At 55.5% G+C, this 21,271-nt stretch overlaps 2 protein-coding genes across 3 annotated transcripts; both read left to right on the forward strand.

Moving 5' to 3' along the window:
• The first annotated feature begins 164 nt into the window (after positions 1–164).
• On the forward strand, positions 165–6,459 carry gpatch1 (G patch domain containing 1). Its single transcript, XM_077712622.1, has 17 exons — positions 165–351; positions 1,311–1,445; positions 1,508–1,593; positions 1,873–2,163; positions 2,330–2,578; positions 2,720–2,962; positions 3,050–3,257; positions 3,545–3,784; positions 3,874–4,055; positions 4,243–4,373; positions 4,491–4,573; positions 4,668–4,798; positions 4,868–5,135; positions 5,291–5,395; positions 5,474–5,541; positions 5,969–6,090; positions 6,197–6,459. Exons 1-17 carry the CDS (start codon positions 273–275, stop codon positions 6,228–6,230), a joined length of 2,655 nt encoding a protein of 884 aa, XP_077568748.1. The 5' UTR covers positions 165–272; the 3' UTR covers positions 6,231–6,459.
• An 833-nt stretch (positions 6,460–7,292) lies between these two features.
• LOC144193938 (FH1/FH2 domain-containing protein 1-like) lies at positions 7,293–21,044 on the forward strand. 2 transcript variants are annotated; one of them, XM_077712618.1, is made up of 22 exons: positions 7,293–7,543; positions 8,818–8,924; positions 9,895–9,959; positions 11,361–11,428; positions 11,518–11,623; positions 11,697–11,791; positions 11,851–11,962; positions 12,160–12,404; positions 12,475–12,761; positions 12,866–13,009; positions 13,333–13,433; positions 14,782–15,044; positions 15,217–15,795; positions 15,867–16,022; positions 16,105–16,287; positions 16,726–16,845; positions 16,924–17,085; positions 17,298–17,488; positions 18,587–18,779; positions 19,080–19,212; positions 19,275–19,424; positions 20,729–21,044. In XM_077712618.1, exons 1-22 carry the CDS (start codon positions 7,379–7,381, stop codon positions 20,806–20,808), a joined length of 3,705 nt encoding a protein of 1,234 aa, XP_077568744.1. In that variant the 5' UTR covers positions 7,293–7,378; the 3' UTR covers positions 20,809–21,044. The 2 variants fall into 2 exon arrangements, with proteins under 2 accessions (XP_077568744.1, XP_077568743.1); XM_077712617.1 differs by having other exon boundaries at positions 7,294–7,543; positions 15,211–15,795.
• Positions 21,045–21,271: the final 227 nt, after the last annotated feature.

The following is a 21,271-nucleotide window of genomic DNA, read 5'->3' on the forward strand; positions in this document are numbered from 1 at the left end:
CGCACAAACTTATACTACTACTTTTGGGTGGAACCTAAATTGTACATTGGATTTCAATCAAGTGTTTTGTGCGTGAGTCGGGAATTGCAAACATTGCCATCAATGTTTGCAAAATGCGCAAGCGCCAACATTGCCCCCGCCAACATGGCTATCGTGTAGACGTTTTATTGCAATATCGCGCACCTTTTGCCCCCGCCAACATGGCCGTCGAGTAGAGTTTTCTTTTTACCGTCGCGCCGTTCCTCCGCGGCCGCCGTACTCCGATTGGAAACATGGCGGCCTTCGACGAAGACGTCAAATGTCCGACGGATTTTGTGGTTTACGGGACTGCCTTGGAGCCTCTGGAAGAAGGTTGGTCGCGTTCGAAACTTTCCGTTTCCCTCTTCACTTTCCTTGCGAGCTGTTATGTGACGACGACGACGACGAAAGGAATTTAGTCACGCTTGGCTTAGCCGTGTTAGCTGTTTTGCTAGCCAGGCACCCCATTCTTGGATTTTTGGAATTGGGTCACGCTTGGCTTGGGTCTGTTAGTTTTCTGGCTACTTAGGCAGCCCATTCTTTGTACACATGGTGGATTTTTTTTAAATGTAGCCACGCTTGTCTTGGTCGTATTAGCTGTCTTGCTAGTCAGGCAGCTCATTCTCTGTACACACTTTTTTTTGTCTCCACATAACGCAAAGGGCATAAAGAAACTTGATTTGGGTCGTTTTTATTTCAAGATGAATGGCAATCAGAGTTCCAAACGTTCTAGCATGTAGGCTAGGCATCCAACTGCTAGCAGGGTTGCCAGACGGGTCTTCAGCCCAGTCACAGCCGCTCGTTCCAAGAAAATAAAAACCCTCAAACTAACTTGGCGTCCGAGTTAAGATGTTTCCCCCTATTCAACTCGGTGTGTATTTTGGTGTTCTATACACAATGGGCATCGTGGGAGGTAGTAGTCTTGATACACCCACACTGCGTAAGCATAACCCCTACCGATACTACCCCTATACTACTGTGTTGTGGACAAAATATTATTTTTCTCAAAAGGTAAATGACTGTCTTCTCACTTGGCAGACCCTGTCTAAAACTATTCAGAGCCCCCAATGACTCTTTCAAAGTCTGTTTGTTAGGTCCATTGGGTATTGGCCGCTGTCGGTGCAACGATGCCACGCCAGTCTGTGATATTAACCACCTAGGCTAGCAGAGGACGCGAGATTGCTAACCCAAGCCCTTTCCGCCCGCCGACGACTACTGAATTGTATATTTTTTTTAAAGCCAATGTTTTTTGTTGGCCGTTCCCACGCCGACGTTCCACTTTACTCTTGCAGACGAGGCCCCGCGCAAGCCGCTCCCCCTCCACGAGCAGACGGTCCGAGACGAGAAGGGCCGCTACCAACGCTTCCACGGCGCCTTCACGGGCGGATTCTCTGCGGGATATTTCAACACGGTGGGATCCAAAGAAGGTGAGCCACCGGCGGCCGGCCGCACCCGGGAGGAAGGTTGACCCGCTCCGTCTCTGCGTCAGGATGGACGCCGTCCACGTTTGTGTCCTCGCGGCAGCAGAAGGCGGAGAAACAGGAGGCCACGCCGCGGGACTTTATGGACGACGAGGTTAGAGAGAGCTATTTGAAAGCCGATTATTCCTATTTGGTTCCCTTGACCACGACCACCTACTCCAAAAGTCCTTTCCCCTTTGCCCCCAAATGTGGCCGTGTGGCTTTTTGTGTTGGTGTCAAAAAGAAATCCCTTTGGTTTGGCAAATGCAGTTCACGCGTGTTTTGGGGGCCGTCCGTATGAAAAAGTCCAGTGTTCTTGAACATTGGCCAAAGGCGGCCTTCTACGGCTACGTCATTGCTGAGCGGGCGCCATTTTCTCGTTTTGTTTTGTCAGGATCTGGGCGAGCACGGCATCGCCCCGTCCCGAATCACCACCACTCAGCCGTTCGCGTCCCGGGCGCCGCGGGACGTGGCCGAGGCGCCGGGCGCGCTGGCGGCCGCCCTACCTGGGAGCGAGCTCCTGGACGAACTCATCGCGCCCGCCGCCGCCGGCGTCGGCGCCGAGCTGCTGACCCGGATGGGCTGGAAAGCCGGTCAGGGCGTGGGACCTCGCGTCAAGAGGAAGCCCCGACGACAGCGCGTCTTTGGCTGCGCTCCGCCCCCCACCGGCTCGGAAGAATCCCAGGTGGGTGGAGTCCCGTTCCGCCGCCCGAACCGACCACGGCCTCGTCTTAGCTTAGGGGCTCGGCGCTTTCCCTCCTCGGCCCATCTCAATGAAAGGGCGGCCGAGGGCGTGGGCAAAAGAAAAAAAATGAGGGGGCACGCTAAGATGGACCACGCCCGTCTTTCAGGAGGACGACGACGATGAGGAGTTTGCCCCCGAGAACGCCACCTTTGCCCCCAAGGACGTGGTGGCGGTGGACTTTGGAGCCAGGGCGGGCGTTCAGGGCCTGGGCTACCGCGGTCTGGATCCGGCGCTGGCGCTGCGGGGCAACAGCGACGCCCACCTGGACTTCTTTTCGCCTCACTCGGACGCCACCAGCAGACTCTTTGGGGAAAAGCGACGGGTCTCGCGGCGGCTGGGGGGCGTGGCCGGGCAGGTGAGCATTTGTCCAAGGTCGACATGTTCAATGGCGGACCACGACGGCAAATGACAACCAATTTGAGCACGCTGGCCCATTTCAGCTTTCCCCCCTCCGTTTTTTTTTTTCCTCCACCATCACGCCCGCCGTCGGCTGCAGGCTTTCGGCGTGGGCGCGCTGGAGGACGACGACGACGAAGACGTGTACCACCGTGACGCCATGTCCAAGTACGACACGGTGCTGGCGGACGAGCCCGGAGACGGGCTCTACGGCTGGACGGCGCCGCGCGGCGCCTCCGTCACCGCCGTCACCGCCGGCGGCGGCCACCGAAGGGAGGCGTCGTACCTGGGCAAAATCTTGGAAGGATTCGCGTTGGCGCGGGGCAGCCGAGAAAATCAAACGGTAAGGCGAAAGGCCGTAAAAAGGCCCGCCGCCCCCCTCGCCGGATTTTGGTTCCAATTTGCAACGTGTCGCCCTCGGGAACGGCAGGCGGCGTTCCCCCCGCCGAAACTGCCGGACGACTACCGCCCGCTGCGCCGCTTCCGCAGGCGGGTAGAAGTGTCGCACCTTTCGGGCGTGAGCGCCGCCCCCGGCGCGGCCGGGGCCCCGACCCGGGCGGCGCTCCCGGAGGACGCCGGGCGTCACCGCGTGGTCGCCGCTCAGAGGGGCGCGCTCCTGGGGGAGCCCGTTCTGCCAGGTGGGTCATTTTCTCTTTCAATTGGTACTTCTTTCTTTCATGTTATTTTAAAGAAAGATTCTACTTTTAAGTTGACTTTTTCTCCTTTGAAAAATATTCCTTTTCTGTACTGCTGAACCTGTGGCTTGCCAGGGGTGCCGGAGCCTATCCCAGTCAACTACTGACATTTCCGGGATCTTCCACCCTTTCGACATGAGCGCTATTGAAAATGTTGGGGCTGTTTCCCTTTTGAATGTCTTCCTTTTTATTTAAGAAACCAAGTGTAATCCGGGTTTCTCCCCGTTCAGGCCCCTCCTCGGTGATGGAGCTGCTGAAGCCCGAGGACCGCCAGCGCTTGCTCCGCCTGCGCGGCGCCCCCGAGCCCACCACCACCACCACCAGCGCCTTGCGCCGCGAGGAGGAGGCGGCGGCGGCGGCCTGGCGGGGCCTCCACGGCCAAGGCCGCGCCTTCAAACCATTCCAGAAGAACGACGCCAAGCAGGCCAGATACGAAGCCTACTTGGAGCGACTGCGCGGCGGACACAAAGGTGGGTCTGGTCGGGCGGCGTGGCGTCCGGCGTGGCGTCCGGCGATGGACGGCGGTGGCACCGCCCCCGACTCACGTCACCGTTTATAGACGCGGCGGAGGCCAGTCTGGACCCGTCCATGACCGAGTGGGAGCGCGGCAGGGAGAAGGAGGAGTTTGTGCGAGCCTCCGTCCTGTACCGGCCCACCTCCTCCGCGCTGGCCAGCCGCTTCACGCGGGCCAAAGACGACGACGCTGGCGACGACCTCGTGGAAGTCCCCCGAGATCAAGAGGTGAGCGGGGAGAGAGAAGGAGGCGGCGTCCCGTCCCTGAGCCTTAGAGACCATTGTTCTGGCAATGGTTCCGGCGATTAACGGCCACCCCAGTCTTCTTTTGGGCGAGCGCGTCTGTCCCCGTGATTTTTGGGCTGGCGACCGAGACTGGACGGGCTGGTGACAAATGAGACGGGCGCGCTTTCAGGGCAGCACGGAGAAGGACAAAGAAGCCGCCGTCCGGATGAAAATGTTCGGCCAGCTCACCCGGGAAAGCTTGGAGTGGCATCCTGACAAGATTCTCTGCAAGAGGTTCAACGTGCCTCACCCCTACCCCGGGTAAGCGCCGAAGGCACCGCGGTGTCCGTGACCGCCCGCCTGACCGAAGGCTCGACGCCCGCTGGACCGCGGCCTTCCGTGACCGCCCGCCTGACCGAGCGGCTCGCTCAAACGCAGGTCCGCCGTGGTGGGTCTTCCCAAAGTCAAGCGAGACAAGTTTTCCATCTTCAACTTCCTGACCGTCGCTCCCGGCGATCCACGTACGTGTGCCCGTTCCGCCGACCGCGGCCGGCCGATCGTTCCAACCACCCGTGGCCGGGGGGGGTTTGTTGACTCCCCGGCTATCTCCCTCAGCTCCTCCGCTGGCCTCCAAGAAGTCCAGGTGGGACCAGGAGGCGGTGACGGAGAAGGAGGATCCCGCGCAGGCGGGCGCGCTCAAAGAGGAGTCTCGGGCCGTCAAGACGGAGCCCCCGGACCCGGCGCGGGTAGGCCGCCGGAGCACCGGCTGGCCGAGGCCTTCTTCCGATCAATCTGCCATGATTTGGCTTTGGCAGGACGGGAAGCGAGAAGCGGTGGCGGTGGCGGCGGCGGCGCCGGCAGAAGCAGACGAAGAGGAGACCGAGGGGGAGGCCGATGATGACGACGACGAGGAGGAGGTGGAGGAAGAGACGCGCCCTCCCATGGACGTGTTCAAAGCCATCTTCGCCAGCTCCTCGGACGAGGCGTCCTCGTCTTCCTCGGACGGAGAGGACGGCGATGCCGGAGAGGACGGAGAGGGGGCGCCGTCGGCGGCCCTCTTTGCCGTCTCGTCCCGGCAGACAGGTGACAAAGCCTCCTTCGCCTTCTTGCCGTGGCTTCCGAGACTTCGGAGTGGGCGACGGGGATCACCCGGCATTTCCCGTTGAATACGAGTGGGCGCACGGTGGGGGGAAAAAAGGCCGCCTCTGACCGCGTCCCCCGCTTTGTCTTAACGCCAGCGACGGCAGACGGCGTTTCTCCCGCCGACGGCGTTTCGCTGGCGCCGCCGCCGCGGCAGGACGCCGAGTTCGGTCCGGCGCTTCCTCCTCCCTGGTTTGTTCCCGGTGAGCGCCTCGGTCGAAGCACCCCTTCTTCTCCCTTCCCCCCATTTGTGACGGATCCTTTGCCCGTTCCCCGCTCAGTCGCCAGCGCCTCGCCGGCCCGAGAGCTCGGACGCAAGAAGCGAGACAAGAGCAAGAAAGACAAGAAGGTGAGCGCCTGCCCACGTACCTGTCCTACTCTTTCTCTCGTGATTAATTGAACAGACTTTTGGGAAGTTGCCCAGCCGGTCGAGCAAGGGCGCTCGAAATGTAGATTGCGATTTACCGGTGGTCAGTGTGTTGGTTTCCTTAGCAACACCGTGATGAATTTGACATGCAATCTGCTGTATATAATATGAATGAATATAATACAAAGGCTGGGGGGGGGGGGGGGGTCTGCGACACGAGGAGTAGTTGGCGGGAGGTTTGCTCCTCGAAAAGTACATCTCGGAGCAGAAAGCTGTGAGCGTTTGGACGGAAAATGGGAGCCGGCCCAAATGCTTCTAAGCTCGTTGAGAAAAGTGGCCCAGAAAAAAGAGGAACCCGCTTGGGCTCCACCTTTCGCACCCCTAACCCTTTGCTCGTGTCCTTCCGCAGAAGAAGAAAAGCAAGAAGAAGAGAGACAAAGCCAAGCGACAAGAGGACAAAAAGAAAAAGAAGACAAAAGCCCAGGGGCCCAGACCCCACGCTGACGGGCGGACGGAGGATTTGATCGGGAGGTGGGAGACGGGAGCGGGCGGAAAAAGGCCGCCCGGCCGGCGCTAATGAGACCCCTGGGCTATCTTTTCACCCGGCGCTAATGAGAGCCCTGGGCTATCTTTTCAGGCTAAAGCGCGTCTCCTCCGGCATCCTGCGTTGAGGCCTGCGCCAATCTTCAGTCTGTCTTCCAAAAGCCAACAATAAAGGACCTTTCTCGCCGCGGCCTCGGCGACCGTTGGCGAGCATGGGTGAGCATTTGCCTACGTCGGGGCGCCACGCCGACGGACGGCGGGACCGGGCTGGACAGCGACCAATCTCTCGCAGCGCCGTGACCGTACGTTTCCAGTGACTGTGTCGCTAAACAATGAAAAATAAATAGTTGCCAAATATCTCCATCGATATTTATCTGACCTGCACACTGTGGCTGTACCGAGTCACTCTCTTGTGTGACCTTTGCCCATAAACACGTCAGCAATAGCATCTTCATCATCTAGTGGTATTTCCAATTTGTAAAACAAGAAGAAGACAAAAAGTGTGTCACCGAAGAAAGGCGCTCTGCCGGCAAGACTGTCGCGTCGGCCTCTTCCCGAGCGCTCCGAAATTGTTCAAAAGTCCAACGATAGAGTGAGACGCGATCAATCCGGGCAAGACGAGGCCAATTCCTTCAAGTCGATCAAAGGGTTGCTTTCGTCACTCCACTGATAAAATGACATTCAATCGTCAAGGCACTTGAAAACAAAGGACAATTCAATCAATGAGACGCTTCAAAACTATTGAAACGGGAGATAAGGGGAAAAAAACGGCCTCCTCTTGACAAGCATGGACGTCAAATTCATTCAAGCCTTTAGAGGGTCTACTATTATTTGAAAGGGACAAAAAAATTCAAATTTGGTTGTCTATAATCACAGTCGATATTAACTATTTCACTAACCCACCCCCAAAAAAGACTCACAATTGACAACTACAAATACTACCAAATCAAAAGGAAATGAGCAGAAAAAAAGCCACAAAATGAAAAGGAAATGAGAAAACGATACAAAAAAGATACAGAAGAGAACGGCAGAAGTATAGAGAAAGAAAAGTTTCACTTGTTGGAGGAGGCAGGGGGGGGCGGGGCTTTTGCCTCAATGTCTTACTCTGAAGGGCTCGAGCGGAAGCGGCCTCCCACCGTCCCTCCCTCCCTCCCTCTCTCACTCACTCTCGTCACCGGGAGTTCATTTAAAGCCACCGAAATGAGCTGGCTCCCACGCATTTAGGAACTCGGACGCCGGCTCGTCCGCCTGTCCTCGACCTCGTCGTCCAAGCATCATGCCCACCGTCACGTGCCGGGTCCAGTTTTTGTCGGACCAAGATCCCTTCATCTGTACCAACTTTCCGGAACCTCGGCGACCTCCCGCGCTCGACGTGGATCAGGACGCGCCGCTCAGTCAAGTCGTTCAGCTCGTTCACGAGCTCTTGGACGCGCCCCTCAAGGTGAGCGAAGCGGGTGTCGGGCTGTCGAGTCAGCAAAATCACTTGACAAATGACGAGGCTCACCGCCGAGTCGTCAGGTGGACGCGCCGGGACCGAATTAGAGAGAGCTGGCCGGGGCCAAGTTAGACAGAGCCGGCCGTCCAGGTGCTGCATTTGGGGTTTCGTCGTCGCCTCTTAGAAACGAAAAGGCAAAGAAAGAAAGTTTCCGAAGACGTCTCCTTCCCACGTCTCCTCCTTGCCTCCTTCCTTCGTCCTCCACTTCACTCGTTGAAGTATAGCTCCTTTCCTCGTCTCGATCATTGCGCGCTTCCCATTCCCAGTCGGCTGGCGTCAGTCGGTGACTTATGACGAGATCCTTCCTCTCCGGTAGACGTCCAATTCGTTTGAAGTGGTAGGGCGTGGTGGCCAACGAGCCGAACCTTTGACCGCCAAAGAAATGGACGTCCGTCGCCGCCGATGTCGACTTCTAAGCTGGCGGAGCGGTGCTCGGGAATGGCGATCGATCGGAGCTTTCTCTTTTCTGTCGCCGCCTCTGGTTCGAAGAGGAGGGACGCGTGGAATTGAACTCGCTCGCTCGCTCGACCGTCCATCCAGCCGAGCTTTTATTGTGGAGCCAGGCGTGCAGGGATGCGCCATTGAATTGAATTGAAGGCAATGCTATTACTGCCATTGGCGTCTTTGGGAAAAAAATGCCGTCCGACCAGAACGTTAACTTTTCCTTTTCACACACCCACACGTACGTACGCACGCACGCACGCACGCTTCGTGCTCGCGTGTAGTATTTCATTTACACGCCGAAATTTTCGAGATGTCCACTTTTTTAAGGGCACCAGTCGACGGTGCCAGCGTCCGATCCATTTGGACTGACGGGGGGGCCAATGGATGTCCGCCCTTTCCCCTTCTCTGGGCTTTCGATGTCTGGGCTTCCACTGCATTCAGAGGTCGCTTGCAGTAGAATTTGGCTTTTGACAGCCACTTTTTGTCTTTTGAAATCCCCAACAACGGACAACTGCGCTTGTGGGAAATTTTGTTTTTCTCCTTGCATTTGTGTATGGGAAAACCGGCATTCTAAAGGAAGGCATCCATTTTACTGGTATTTTTGGAAGTAAAACTTTAAAAAAAACAACATGTATTTTTCATTTAGCGAATTGAAAAACCAAGGATGGGGAAAAAAAGCACCGGTCGTTTGGTGCCACTTATCTGGTGGGTGGCGGGGGTGCCGCAGCAGTAAGCGGCCTTTGAAAGATGGCCAATTTGATGGCGTTTGTGTGCAGTTGGAGGAGTGTGCCCTGCAGACGTGTCCGTACGGCAATTACTTGGACTTGGACTTGTCGCTGTCGGAGCAACGGGACGATCTGGACGCTTTCTACCGGGATGTCACGTAAGTAGCTAGCCGCTGGCGAGCGTACCCCCACCCATTTTGACTGAGAGACCCCGTAGCGCCCGTTTCCCCGTGCCCGTACCGTCACCTAGAAGGCCATCTGCGTCACGGTTTGGTCAGACGACGCTCAAGTCTGTTGGCTGATAACCATTTCTGGTTTAACACCCCCCCCCCCTTTTATTCCACCCTCCGTGACTCCTTTTTCTTGGCCAATTCCAAGTTTCCAGCGAAACCCCACCCCATTTCCTGGCACGCTGGAGTCACGTCCATTTTTAGAACGCGAGCCGCCGCTCCGGCCCATTCGGCAAAATTACACCCAAACGCTCTTTGCATAAAGCCCGATTGAGACATTCTTTTCCCGGAGTCAAATGAGAATGTGTGCGTGAATTTTTGACCAAGGGTGAACATGAAAATAAGGCTTCTAAATTCCCTTTTAACAACGCAAATATCTTGATCGATTGTTTCATTTTTCTCATGAATTTGTATTTTTAGATCTATATTCCAAATTTTTTCATGATACTGTTTACATGTACGACTTGATTTTGAGCTGTGTTTTTCCATTTTTATTTTTCTACACATGGACAATGCTAACTAAGTAGGGTTACAGTTTCTAGGTTACTAGGGTGGGAGCTTGCATCTTTGGCGGACTTTGCAAACATGCCAGACCAAAAAAATGACGATTGGTTTGATATTTTGCATTTACTTCATACGATATTGAACCCAATGATGCTTTTGATTGATACAGTATCTCATAAATAGCGATGATTTTGCTATCAAAGTAAACCATGTGTACTCCCTATTAAAACCATGAATTTGGAGGAGAACATTGTGAATGGGGGTTGGCTTATATGGGAGAAATGGTCAAATTTGGCCATTTGAAGTGTAGGGCTTATATAGGAGTAAATACTAGTGCTAGTTTCACCGGTGGAAGCCTGGCAAATACTAACTCATCTGCTCTGTGTGTGCGCAGGAAGGGGAAGAAGCCCATCTTGCTCCTGCGGACGCAATTGTCGGTGCGGGTCCACGCCATCCTGGGTACCCACGCTCGCATTCTTCTTTAGTTTTTTTCTTTCTCCCCTTCCCCATTTATTTTGGCAGAGGTTGAAATTGTCAGCTTTGAACGCACGCACGCACGCACGCACACACGGACAGACGGACGGAAGTTCCGCTCACTTTTTTCGACTCGCGTAGTAAATGAATTTGACTCGTCGGAATGTCACCCCGACCGATCCTTAATCCTAACCGTCCCGCTTCAACCGGTCCACTGGCGGTAATCCCTTTTCAGAGTACGGCAGAAGCGCTCACGGGTTTTCCTCGTCCCCTACCGCGTTGGTGTCCGGCGTCCCCATGTAGTCCTGCGTATCTTATTCCTTCCAAAGATTCTCTGAACCATGTCAGCCCGGCGCTTCTGACGTCTACTGGTGTTAAAGCCATTTCAGAGTACGGCAGATGGACCACTTGGCGCCCGCCAAAGGGTGCCGGCCACCCTTTTGCCTGTAATTTCGCTTCTGTATAGCTTTGGGAAAGTGGCCTACATTTCAACTTAGTCTCTTTAGCCATTGCGACTATGAGTCAGCGCTTCCTTCCTGGTTGGAGGCGCCGTGCCGCGCCTGGCCCAGTGGCCGGGTCACGTGTGACTCGTCCGCATTCGCCCCGTTCTGCTCTCTTTTTTTTTTTTTCTCCGCAGCTTCCGAAAGCGGGAATATCTTTGAAGGCGGAAGTGGGAGTCAGTGCTTGCCAATACTCTTTGCTTGTTAGGAGGAAGTGCTGGCGGCGAGCAGGGAAGAGTTTGAGAGGGGTGGCTGTCTTCCCTGCCCTAGAGAAAGGAAGAAAGAAACAAAACCACCGAGTCGGGAAAAGTACCACTTTGTGTGTGTGTGTGCGCGCGTGTAGTACGGCGCTATCAGTGTCACACTAGAGGAGGGCATTTGCCTAGCGCCCCAAAGACGCTAGGACAAGCTGCCCAAGTCCGGACGCTAACAGGCCACACCAGTCACTGCGCCGTTTCCTGCCGAGGGCCTCGTCGGCCGCGCGGCAGGAAACGCTTCTGATAAAGTGGGCCTGGCTGGCATTTCCTGTGAGGAGGGCAGAGCACAACAAGTTGCCAACGCTCTCCTGGGCCTTCTGGACAATGCTCTCTTGCCGCTCGGGCCTCTCAAGAGCGCCAGCCACCGTGCCCCATTGGTCTGGTCCTGGGAAGGAGAATGAGTAGTAAACGTCCAATCCGACCAATGTTCTTCCGCCGTGGCCTTGGTTTGTTTCTTGACCTTTTTCCACCAGGTGTTTGCCATGACCAAGCATAAAATGGCCAGGCCACATTAGTTGGGAAAGGGGTTGGGGGTGATTTTATATATATATTTTTTGGGAGGCTTTTGAATCCCCGTCAGGCCGTCCTTTCCAGTAATCTGACGCGGCTTTGGCTTTGCGTCCCGGCAGAAAAATTGTACAACAGCCACGGACCGGAGCTGCGGCGCTCGCTCTTTTCGCTCAAGCAGCTCTTCCAGGTAAGGCCGCACGCCGGCTTGACCCGCCCCCTCGCCGCCCTCGACGCCGAGCACGCCCCGATCCCCCCCCCCCCCCCCCCCCACCCTAGGACGACAAGGACCTGGTTCCCGAGTTCGTGGCGTCGGAGGGTTTGTCCTGTTTGGTCAAAGTGGCAGCCGAGGCCGATCACAACTACCAGAACTACATCGTGCGAGGTAGCCGCCCGGCGGCGTCCCTCCCTCCGTGGACACGCTTGGCTTGACGCGGCGTTTCCGCCGGCGCTTGTAGCCCTGAGCCAGATCATGTTGTTCGTGGATGGCATGAACGGCGTGGTCCGCCACAGCGAAACCCTGGAGTGGCTCTACGCCTTGACGGGAAGTCCGGTGAGTCAGCCGCCTTCTTCCCCGCCGGCAAAGACGGACGCCGCCTGTGCGCCCTTCAGTCTCGCCTGCTGGTCAAAACGTCCCTGAAGCTCCTCATCGTCTTCGTGGAGTATCAAGAATCTAACAGCCCGGTGCTCATCGCCGCCGTGGATGCCGCGGACGTGCGGAGAGGTACGTGGAAACGCCGCTTCCTCTTTTGTTCTCGTCCTCCGACCCACTCTCTGCGGAGCCGACCACCCTTCGGGGAAAGCCCCACGTGTGGATGTAGGGACTTTTTGTCCGTAGGGGCCGGCGCACGTGACGGCTCTCGTCGTCGTGGTTTGGGGATTAGCGTTAGCCCTAACCCTAGAAGCGTCCGTTGTCGCCAGGCGCCACGCCGTGGTCCCACGTGATGGACGTCCTTCACCGGAAGGGCGGGGACGACGACGACGACGAGCTCCTGGTCTTCGCCATGACGCTGGTCAACAAAATTCTGGCGGCGCTTCCCGATCAGGATTCTTTTTACGACGTCACCGACTGCCTGGAGAGCCTGGGGATGGAGGAGGCGGTCCGTAGGAACCTGGGCCGTGCCGCCGCCTCGCCCGACTTGCGGGTGCAGCTGACCGTCTACGAGGTGAGGGCCCATGGCAGCGCCGAGGCAAAACCGCTACCGAGGGTGTTAACGCCGGCCGTTTGGCACCCAGGCGGCGTTGCGCCACGAGGACGGAGAAATCTGCCAGCCCTCGGCTCCCGGACGGAAAGATCGTCGCAAGGGCCGGCGCTCGTGCGATGGCGGCGGGGCCCGTCCGCCTTGGCCCGCTCTTCCAACTTCGCCCGGTTCACCCGCTCTTCAAGATTCGCCCGTCCCTCTGGCCTCGCCTACTTCGCCCGCTCCTCCAGCCTCGCCCACGCCTCCGGTCTCGCCCACTCTTCCGCCTCCTTCCCCGAGCCCTCTGGATGACCGGGAGACTCCGGAGACTCTGGCGACGCCGTAAGTGCTTTAAAATGCCCGCCCTTTTGACTTCAATGTGTTACCTCGCCTGTCACAAAAACAATGAAGGTAAGCAGCTAAGTGGGTTCATCTACGGCCGACAGGGGTCGCTCTTTCCTCATCCACCGCATGTCGTCGTCTCCGGGCCCTTGTGGGAATTCCAGAATGGTCTCCAAGGCCGCCGAGGATGCAGCGGCGCCCGCCTCCCCCGCGGATCATGGGCCGCAGGCCGACAGCGTGACGTTCAAGTGAGTCCCACCCGTAGGATGGTGCTTGGCCGTGGCATATCCGGGGTGCTTGGAGGCAAACTGGACCAGACCGAGCCAAGCCTTTGCGTGGCCTTTGCTCCGCAATGTCAATCTGCCCTTTGGCTGAGAACGCAAACCTGAGATAGAGAGGCCTTTCCACCTAAACACATCCTCGTGGCTTAAAAAGAGCGCAATTGGAGTACAGTAATCCCTCTATTAACGCCAATTCACTACTTTGATTTTTTTATGCTATTAATCATTTAAAAAAGGGGGGGGGGGGTTCTGGCGACGAGGGTCTCACCGTCTTCTCCCCTCCTCCGCAGAGACGATTTCCCGTGCGCCTTGGCCGCCACCGAACGGGACAAAAGGAGGCGGAGTCGACAGCAGACCGTGGCCGTGCCAAATGAGGGGCTTCCCGCCAACGGTGCGTCCGTTTTTCCACTTGAATGGATCTTGATAGGAATGTTGCCTTTTTCCTTTTCTGGAGGCAAATCTAAGTTTCAGTTAGAAATGGGGAAGCTTATAAATGCTCTTCAGACTCATTTTGAATTCCTTTTCCTAGGAAAATTGCCTTTCTTGTGTCCAAAATTCCATTTCCATTCCATTTTGAAGAGCTTTGAAGCGCTCTTAGCCCCCCTTTTTAAAAACAGTGCCAAGACAGTTTGCCCCAAAAGAAATTTGGTCAAGATGAATGACATTGGTTATGTATTGACACGTGAATCACTTGATGCACTTTGTGAGAAAGTTTCCTTGGCACGCTTGCTCTTTCTCCTTCCTCATGTCTCGCGCGGCAGCTCCTTTTCATTTTGGGGCATTTCTGAGTGATCAGCAGAAGGGGACATTGCTCACTTCCCGTTGATTCTGAGGCCAATCAGGCTTAGAAAGTTTGTTTTTTTCCCCCCTCGGGGTATGGTTGACCCTAACCCAGGAAACAAAATCTTGATAAAGAATGGAAACGTGCAAAAAGTTTGATGTCCCAATGAACTCATTGGCGGTCCTCGATGGCCGTAGTTGTCCGATCCTTTTGATGTGGGAGTGTTACGGCTGGCAGCCTGAACACACACTATGTAGGAGGTGTGTGCTTATCTGCAGCTCTGGCTCCACCCCTGTGACAGAGCCCTGCCCAGGCCAACACGGCTGTAATTAATTCCCCAATCATCCCTCCTGCCCTTATTTAAAGCCTTTTCAGTTGTCAGTTGGCCCCTTGCCCTTGCCCTGGCCTTTGCCCTTGTCCTTGATGCCTTGCTGAGTTGCAGGCTTGTGAGTATGTTACTCCCTGTTATATTTTGTATGTGTTGTTAATGATTTTGGGTTGCATAGGGGGACTTGAGATAAGTTTAGACACCATGGGTATACATATAGTTTGTGCATTTAGACACAGTTATTCCCCTGTCTAGATTATATTACATCAGTTTAACAGTGGCATCCTTCGGTCTTATTTCCTGTATTTTGTGGGTGTTCATTTGAACACCTGTCTGGGAGGGGGTCTTACCGTGTTTATTTGAGGGTGCCACTTTAATATCTCGTGCTTCCCCTATGTTATCCCGTAGTCTGTTTTATTGACTTTATTGTAAATAAAAATAACTGAAGGCTACTTGCAATGTGTGTTCGAACTCATCTTTGACCCAACCTGTCTGCTGTGATAGTTGCGACTCCCTGGTATATCATACCCCAGGGGGAGTCGTAACAGGGAGGGTAGGGTGGTGAAGGGGCGTTGTTGTTGTTGTTGTTGTTTTTAAATCCTAATAACCTCAGCATGCCTTTGTCTCCAGGCATACCTGAGCTGCCCGCCGTTGGCCGCCAGATCAGCACGCTGTCCGACGACAGGAAGTTCCTTCTGGACATGCTCTTCTCCAAAGCGTCCGCCGCCGGCCGTGACGACGGCCAACTCGGGGCAGGGGTCCCGGCGAGATTCTCCGTCTCGACGGAGGAGGCGGGCGCCCCCGACGAGGACGTGGCCGCCCCCGACAAGGACGTGACCTCCTCGCGCGGCACGGAGCCGGAAGCGTCCGAGCAGATGGACCGAGAAGAGCAGGTCAAGACCCCTGGCGCGGCACAGCTGGCACACTTTGGGGCGATTCTGGGTCAATTGTGTCATTTTGAGCTCCCTTTCTGTGCATTATGAATCACCCGCTATGGATTTTGCTCTTCACGGAACTTGACGAGATGTTTTTTTTTTTTTCTTCTGCCTTCTCCAAAAGCCTCAGACGCGTCAGCCGAACAGAGTGGACGCCGAGAGTCCCCGTCAGCGCCTGGAGAGCGCCTCGCTGGGACCCGGGGACGCGTGGGACCATTTCCAGTTGTGCGGCGCCAGCCTTCGGATTAAAGACTTGGACTTCTCAGACCTCCTGGAAGAGGAGGACCTGGACGTTCTGGACACCACAGACTTTTCCTGCCTTTCAGCACCCCTGGGGCGGTTACCTCCTCCTCCGCACCTTCCAGGCAGTCTGGCTCCTCCTCCTCCGCCACCTGTGCCCTGCAGTCTGGCTCCTCCTCCTCCTCCACCACCGCTACCCGGCGCTCCAGCTCCTCCTCTTCCTCCCCCGCCGCCGCCCCTGCCAGGCGCTCCGACTCCTCCGACACCCACCCGGGCGGTATCGCCGTCGGGGACAAAGAAGAAGAAGACTGTCAAGTTATTCTGGCGGGAACTGAAGCAGACGGAGACGCCGGCCAAGTGCCGCTTCGGACGGGGCACCCTGTGGACGTCACTGGACAAGGTCCAAGTGGACATGGGGAAGCTGGAGCACCTCTTTGAGTCCAGGGCCAAAGAGACGCCAGCGGCCAAGGTAAGCCGGGACGACCGTCGCCGACGTTTGGTGGGGGGGCCCCTTTGACCGCGGGGGTGGCATGCGCGCAGAAAGCGCCAGAGAGCAAAAAGTCTGAGATCCTGGTTCTGGACTCCAAGCGGAGCACCGCCATCAACATCGGGATGACGGTCCTGCCCGCCGTTCACGTCATCAAGAGCGCCATCCTCAACTTTGACGACTTTGCCATCAGCAAGGAGGGTGTGGAGGTATGAAAGCGTCTCAACCCCCCCAAATGCTCCCCCACCCTAGATCAGCCGGCCCAATTGGCTTTTGTCCTCTCGGGAGCAGAAGATCCTGAGCATGACGCCCACAGAGGAGGAGAAGCAGAAGATCCGCGAGGCTCGCTCGGCCAATCCCGACGTTCCCCTGGGGACGGCCGAGGAATTCCTCTCGGGCCTGGCTTCCGTCAGCGCCTTGACCCCCCGCCTGCAGCTGTGGTCTTTCAAGCTCAACTACGAGGCACTCGAGAAGGTGAAAATCAGCCGCGGTCTGGGCGGGGGGGGTTAACCCGAGTCTGTGGCGACTGCACCGTGGATCCTTGACCCGTGTGGGATTTTCAAATACATGGAACTATTTATTTTTTTTTTTTTACAAATTCAAACAAGACAACGCTCCGTCGACAAAAAAAAAATACATCTATTAGAAGATGACCATTTTTGTACATCCGATCATTGTACGACTGCAAAGTGACGTATATCGTCACGGCCAAAAAAAGATGGCCTTGGAAGGGCAACTTTCCTATATTTTCTTGCGTTTTCTTTTTGAGCCATCCGCTTTTGTTAAAATGATCAGATAGCCAATAGCATAGGGATGGGAAGGGGTGTCCAAAGCGGCCACAAAGCAAAGGGCCACAACAACGGCCGCAGGACCTCGCGGAGCGGGCAAAGAAAGTCCCATTTGATGTTTCAGGAGATCGCCGAGCCCCTGTTTGACCTGAAGTTGGGCATGGAGCAGCTGGCCGGCAACCGGACCTTCAAGAAGATCTTGGCCACGCTGCTGGCCGTGGGGAACTTCCTCAACGGCTCCGAGGTGAGTGTGGGCGGGCGGGCCTGCGGCAGTGCGGCACGCCTTAAGCCCTTGTAAGCCCTCCGCCCATCCCTCCTTCAGGCCGGCGGCTTCGAGCTGGCTTACTTGGAGAAGGTGGCGGAGGTGAAGGACACGGTCCACCGCCAAACTCTGCTCCATCACGTCTGCGCCTTGGTCACGGAAAGCGAGCCGCGCTCGTCCGACGTCTACTCCGAGATCCCCGCCGTCACGCGTTCCGCCAAGGTGCGTCCCGGACACGGGGTTAGCTTAGGCCGGAGTTTAAAAGAGCCCGCCGCCGGACTCGTGGACCACTTTTCTGGCGGTGGTGAAAGCCAGCTTTTTATTTTATAAATGGATGAAAGAAAGAAGATCAAACCACCGAGAATGGAGTGCAATTTTGGGCTGAGAACGGGTCGGGGTCTACTTCTAGTTCTCTCTCCCTCCGCTCTCTTTAGGTGGACTTTGAGCTGCTGGCGGACAATCTGCTCCAGCTGGAAAGACGCTGCAAGGCATCCTGGGAAAACCTCAAGGTGGTTTCCAAGCACGAGACCAAAAGCGCCCTGAAGAACAAGATGGCCGACTTCCTGAAGGACTGCACTCAAAGGATTCTCATTCTCAAGGTGGTCCACAGGAGAGTCATCAACAGGTCCGTCCTCCCGTCCGTCCTCCCGTCCGTCCTCCCGTCCGTCCTCCCGTCCGTCCTCCCGTCCGTCCTCCCGTCCGTCCTCCCGTCCGTCCTCCCGTCCGTCCTCCCGTCCGTCCTCCCGTCCGTCCTCCCGTCCGTCCTCCCGTCCGTCCTCCCGTCCGTCCTCCCGTCCGTCCTCCCGTCCGTCCTCCCGTCCGTCCTCCCGTCCGTCCTCCCGTCCGTCCTCCCGTCCGTCCTCCCGTCCGTCCTCCCGTCCGTCCTCCCGTCCGTCCTCCCGTCCGTCCTCCCGTCCCTTATGCCGCCGTGCTCGCCGGCGGCGTTTGTCAGTCCCGTTGCCGGAGAATTCAAATCCAACAATCGCGAGGTGTTGCGTCCACGGGAGACGTCGAGGCCGGGTGGGAGGAATTCTCATAAATTTAGCTGCCTGAAGTAGTACGGGGAAGAAAAAAGTGTTAACGTTACGAGATTTAAGCCAGTTCCCCTTTTGACGCTAACTGAACCGGAAGTTGTTTTGGGTTCGGGGGCATCTCCGTGGGCGCGTGGCATTTTGCGTAATATCTGGAGCAAAAGTGCAACATTAAAACGAGGTTTAAAAACGTGCCATTCATTAGTTTAACATCAGTCGAACTGAAAGCTGTTCGGGATCTCAATTGTTGACGTTGAGGACGTTAAATCCAACTGGAAAAAAATGGATTTGTGAATATTGGGGGTTGGGGTGATTTACTTCCCCTTGATCAAACTTTAATGATAATGAGTTTCTAATGAGAATATAGGCAACAGTTTGAAGTCGGAAGACTTTCAGCAAGTTTCGCCTTGAGATTATTTCAATGCAAAAAGTGTGCCTGCCGCAGCTCAGACGACAGTAAAGAAATGATCTCAAAGTTTCATTTTTCGTAAATGCGCCCATGGATGCGGGCGATAATGTCATCATTTACTTACGCTTTTGCTTATCAACAAATATTCTTGATTCAACCGCTTTACGCACGTGCGTTTCTAGGTGGGGAAGGCAATCACTAAAGGCGCCCTGCCCTCCCTCCACAAGTCGTGTAGTGTTCATGCCATCCACAACTTTACTAAGGCTCGTGGCGTTGCTCGCAGGTTCCACTCGTTCCTTCTGTTCCTGGGTCAGCCGGCGGCATCGGCCCGGGACACCAAAGTGACGGGCTTCTGCCGGATCATCAGCGAGTTTGCGCTGGAGTACCGCACCACCAGAGAGAGGGCGCTCACCCTCAAACGCAAGCGTGACAAACACAGGGAGAGGACCAAAACGCGGGGGAAGCTGATCACCGAGGTCAAACTCTTTTTCAAAGCATTTTCTTCTGCATTCTTTCTGCTAGACTCCTCTTTTGCTCTCCATTGAAATGACTCTGCCCCAACTGGGCGTCCCAAAACGACTCTGCTCCAACTGGGCGCCCCAAAACGACTCTGCCCCAACTGGGCGTCCCAAAACGACTCTGCTCCAACTGGGCGCCCCAAAACGACTCTGCCCCAACTGGGCGTCCCAAAACGACTTTGCCGCTAGTGTGCATCCCGTCCGTTTGCAGTGCGAGATTGACGGTTAACCCGTACATACTCTTTGGCCTGGTTTCAGACGGAGAAGTTCTCTGGAGCGCTGCCACGCCCCGAGGGCTCGGCCCCCGTCTCGCCGGAGGCCGAGCACCGGACCATGACCCGGATGCTGACCCAAGATGACGGCAACCGGAGACGCTCTCACGCCGTCGGCGGTAAGGAGCCGTCCGATGGCCTTTCAAAGGAGCACTCTAATCCAGGGTCGCCCGCTCCACAGCGTCCCGCGGCCAGTCTCCGTCGCCTCGGGACGACCGAGACCGGTCGGACGACCTTATGGAGCGTCTGGTGGAGTCGGTGACCCGCGACCCAGAGGCCAGGGCGTCCGCCCCCAAAACCCGGAAGCGCTCCCGGATCAACAGGAAGTCCAGTAAGCCACGTGCCGCCGCCGCCGGCTTCGGACGAGCTCTCCGTCTTGCGGCTGGGTTTTGGCCCGTACCTTTCCTGGCGTTTTCCTAAGGCGTAAACTGTTGCCTGCCATTCACCTCCAATGACATCCAATTGGCTTAAAGTGGGAGCGCCCACGCATACCTTTCGTCCATCGCTGTTCGCTAAGTGCCGGCTAGCGATAACATTATCTTTTAAAAGTTGATTTTATGAGATCTTCTAAGGATTAAATTTGGAAATATTCAGGCCACTCTAAGGACTAATGCAGTACGTCAGGGAGAATGGAGATCAGCGGTCCCCAACCTTTTTCCCCACCATGGACCGGTAAAGCTCTTTCTATTTTCATGCGGACCGGTGAATGGGGAGGGTTATCACTTGAGTCAAAATTGTGTGGGGTCGGTGCACAAACGACACCCAAGACGACAAAAAAAAACATTTCCCAAGCATAGTAGCAAGTATTTATTATTATAACAACTTTCATCATTTCAAGTAGGAGAACGAGATTGAAAAGGTTAATATTTCTTACTCCGACGAACCGGCACTAGGCGGCCCGCGGACCGGTGGTTGGGGACCACTGATGTAGATGACTTTTTCCAAGTAGATTCACAAAGTATTTTAAGAATGAGTACCACTCCTTGATATCATTTCACGTCTCCTGAAATTTTCGGTGACGGATAACCACACAACTTCAAAGTATTGCAAATTCTCCAGTCTCACTCCCTAGAAAAATAAAATAAAATATTTCTATTTTTTTTTAAAAGCATCTATTTCCCGAGGGACAGGATGGAGCCCAGTTTGGGACGCATTGTACTTTTGGACCCGCCACCACGTGCATTGTTTTGGTCAAAACACACTAATCCGGCCGAATGTCTCCCTCCCTTCTTCTCTGCTGGCGGCGGCGGCCGTCCGCGGCCGTCTGCCCTCGCCGACATCGCGGCGGCCATCTCCGCTTCCGTCCGTTTGACGACAAGCGATTTACGTGGGCCCCAGTCCGACTGACCCCGACCTTTGGCGAAAAAAAAAAGCCACAGGTACGGACGGTACTTTGGTCGGCGTCCGCGTCTCGCCGTGGCTTCTCTTCTGCCCGATGTTTGCTTTTGCAACAATCCGGCCGGAAAGAAGCGGCGCCCGTGCCAGTTTTTGCTTCCAGATAGCCGTCCGTTCGTCCACCCGCTTGGAATGAGCCTAACTCCTTCCTGTAGCCATAGCAAGTCTTTAGAAGATATGTTCCCCTTTCTTTTAACGCTAAATGACGACAAAGTGTTTTTGACATGGGTTTCTGTGCAGTGAGGAGGACGCTGAAAAGCGGAGTGAGCGCCGAGACGTTGCGGGCCCTGGGGCTCCAAAAAAGCGCAGAGGACATATGACCATGGGCCGACGGAAAATGGCAAATACAGAGCACAAATGAAGAAATGCGACTATTTTTGGGTGCTGTCGAGGGAGGGCTACTGTGCACCTTTTTTGCAGTATTTTTCGCCCTTCTTCCACTAATCTTGGGTTTTTCTGCATTTTTAAAATTCTCTCTTCGCTTGGTCTTGTTTTTAACTCTGTTTGTTTACTGGGAAAAGTACTACTCGAATAAAAATGATTTTTTTAAATACATGTACAATTGTGTGCGTTTGGAGCTATTTTGTCTACAGTACATTGCAGTTTTGCCTTGATGCTTTTGTGGAAGTATAGTACGTAGTTGAGTAGGGAGTATTGAGGCTGCTTTGTTCTCCTCGCATGACTTCAAGGGTGTATTGTCCATTTGGGAGTGTTTAAACCAGTGGTGTCAAATGCATGGCCTGTGGGCCGAAACCGGTCCCCAAGGAGGTTCTGTCAGGCTCT

The sequence above is a fragment of the Stigmatopora nigra genome, chromosome 3 (genome assembly GCF_051989575.1).
Source record: "Stigmatopora nigra isolate UIUO_SnigA chromosome 3, RoL_Snig_1.1, whole genome shotgun sequence".
NCBI lineage: Eukaryota > Metazoa > Chordata > Actinopteri > Syngnathiformes > Syngnathidae > Stigmatopora > Stigmatopora nigra.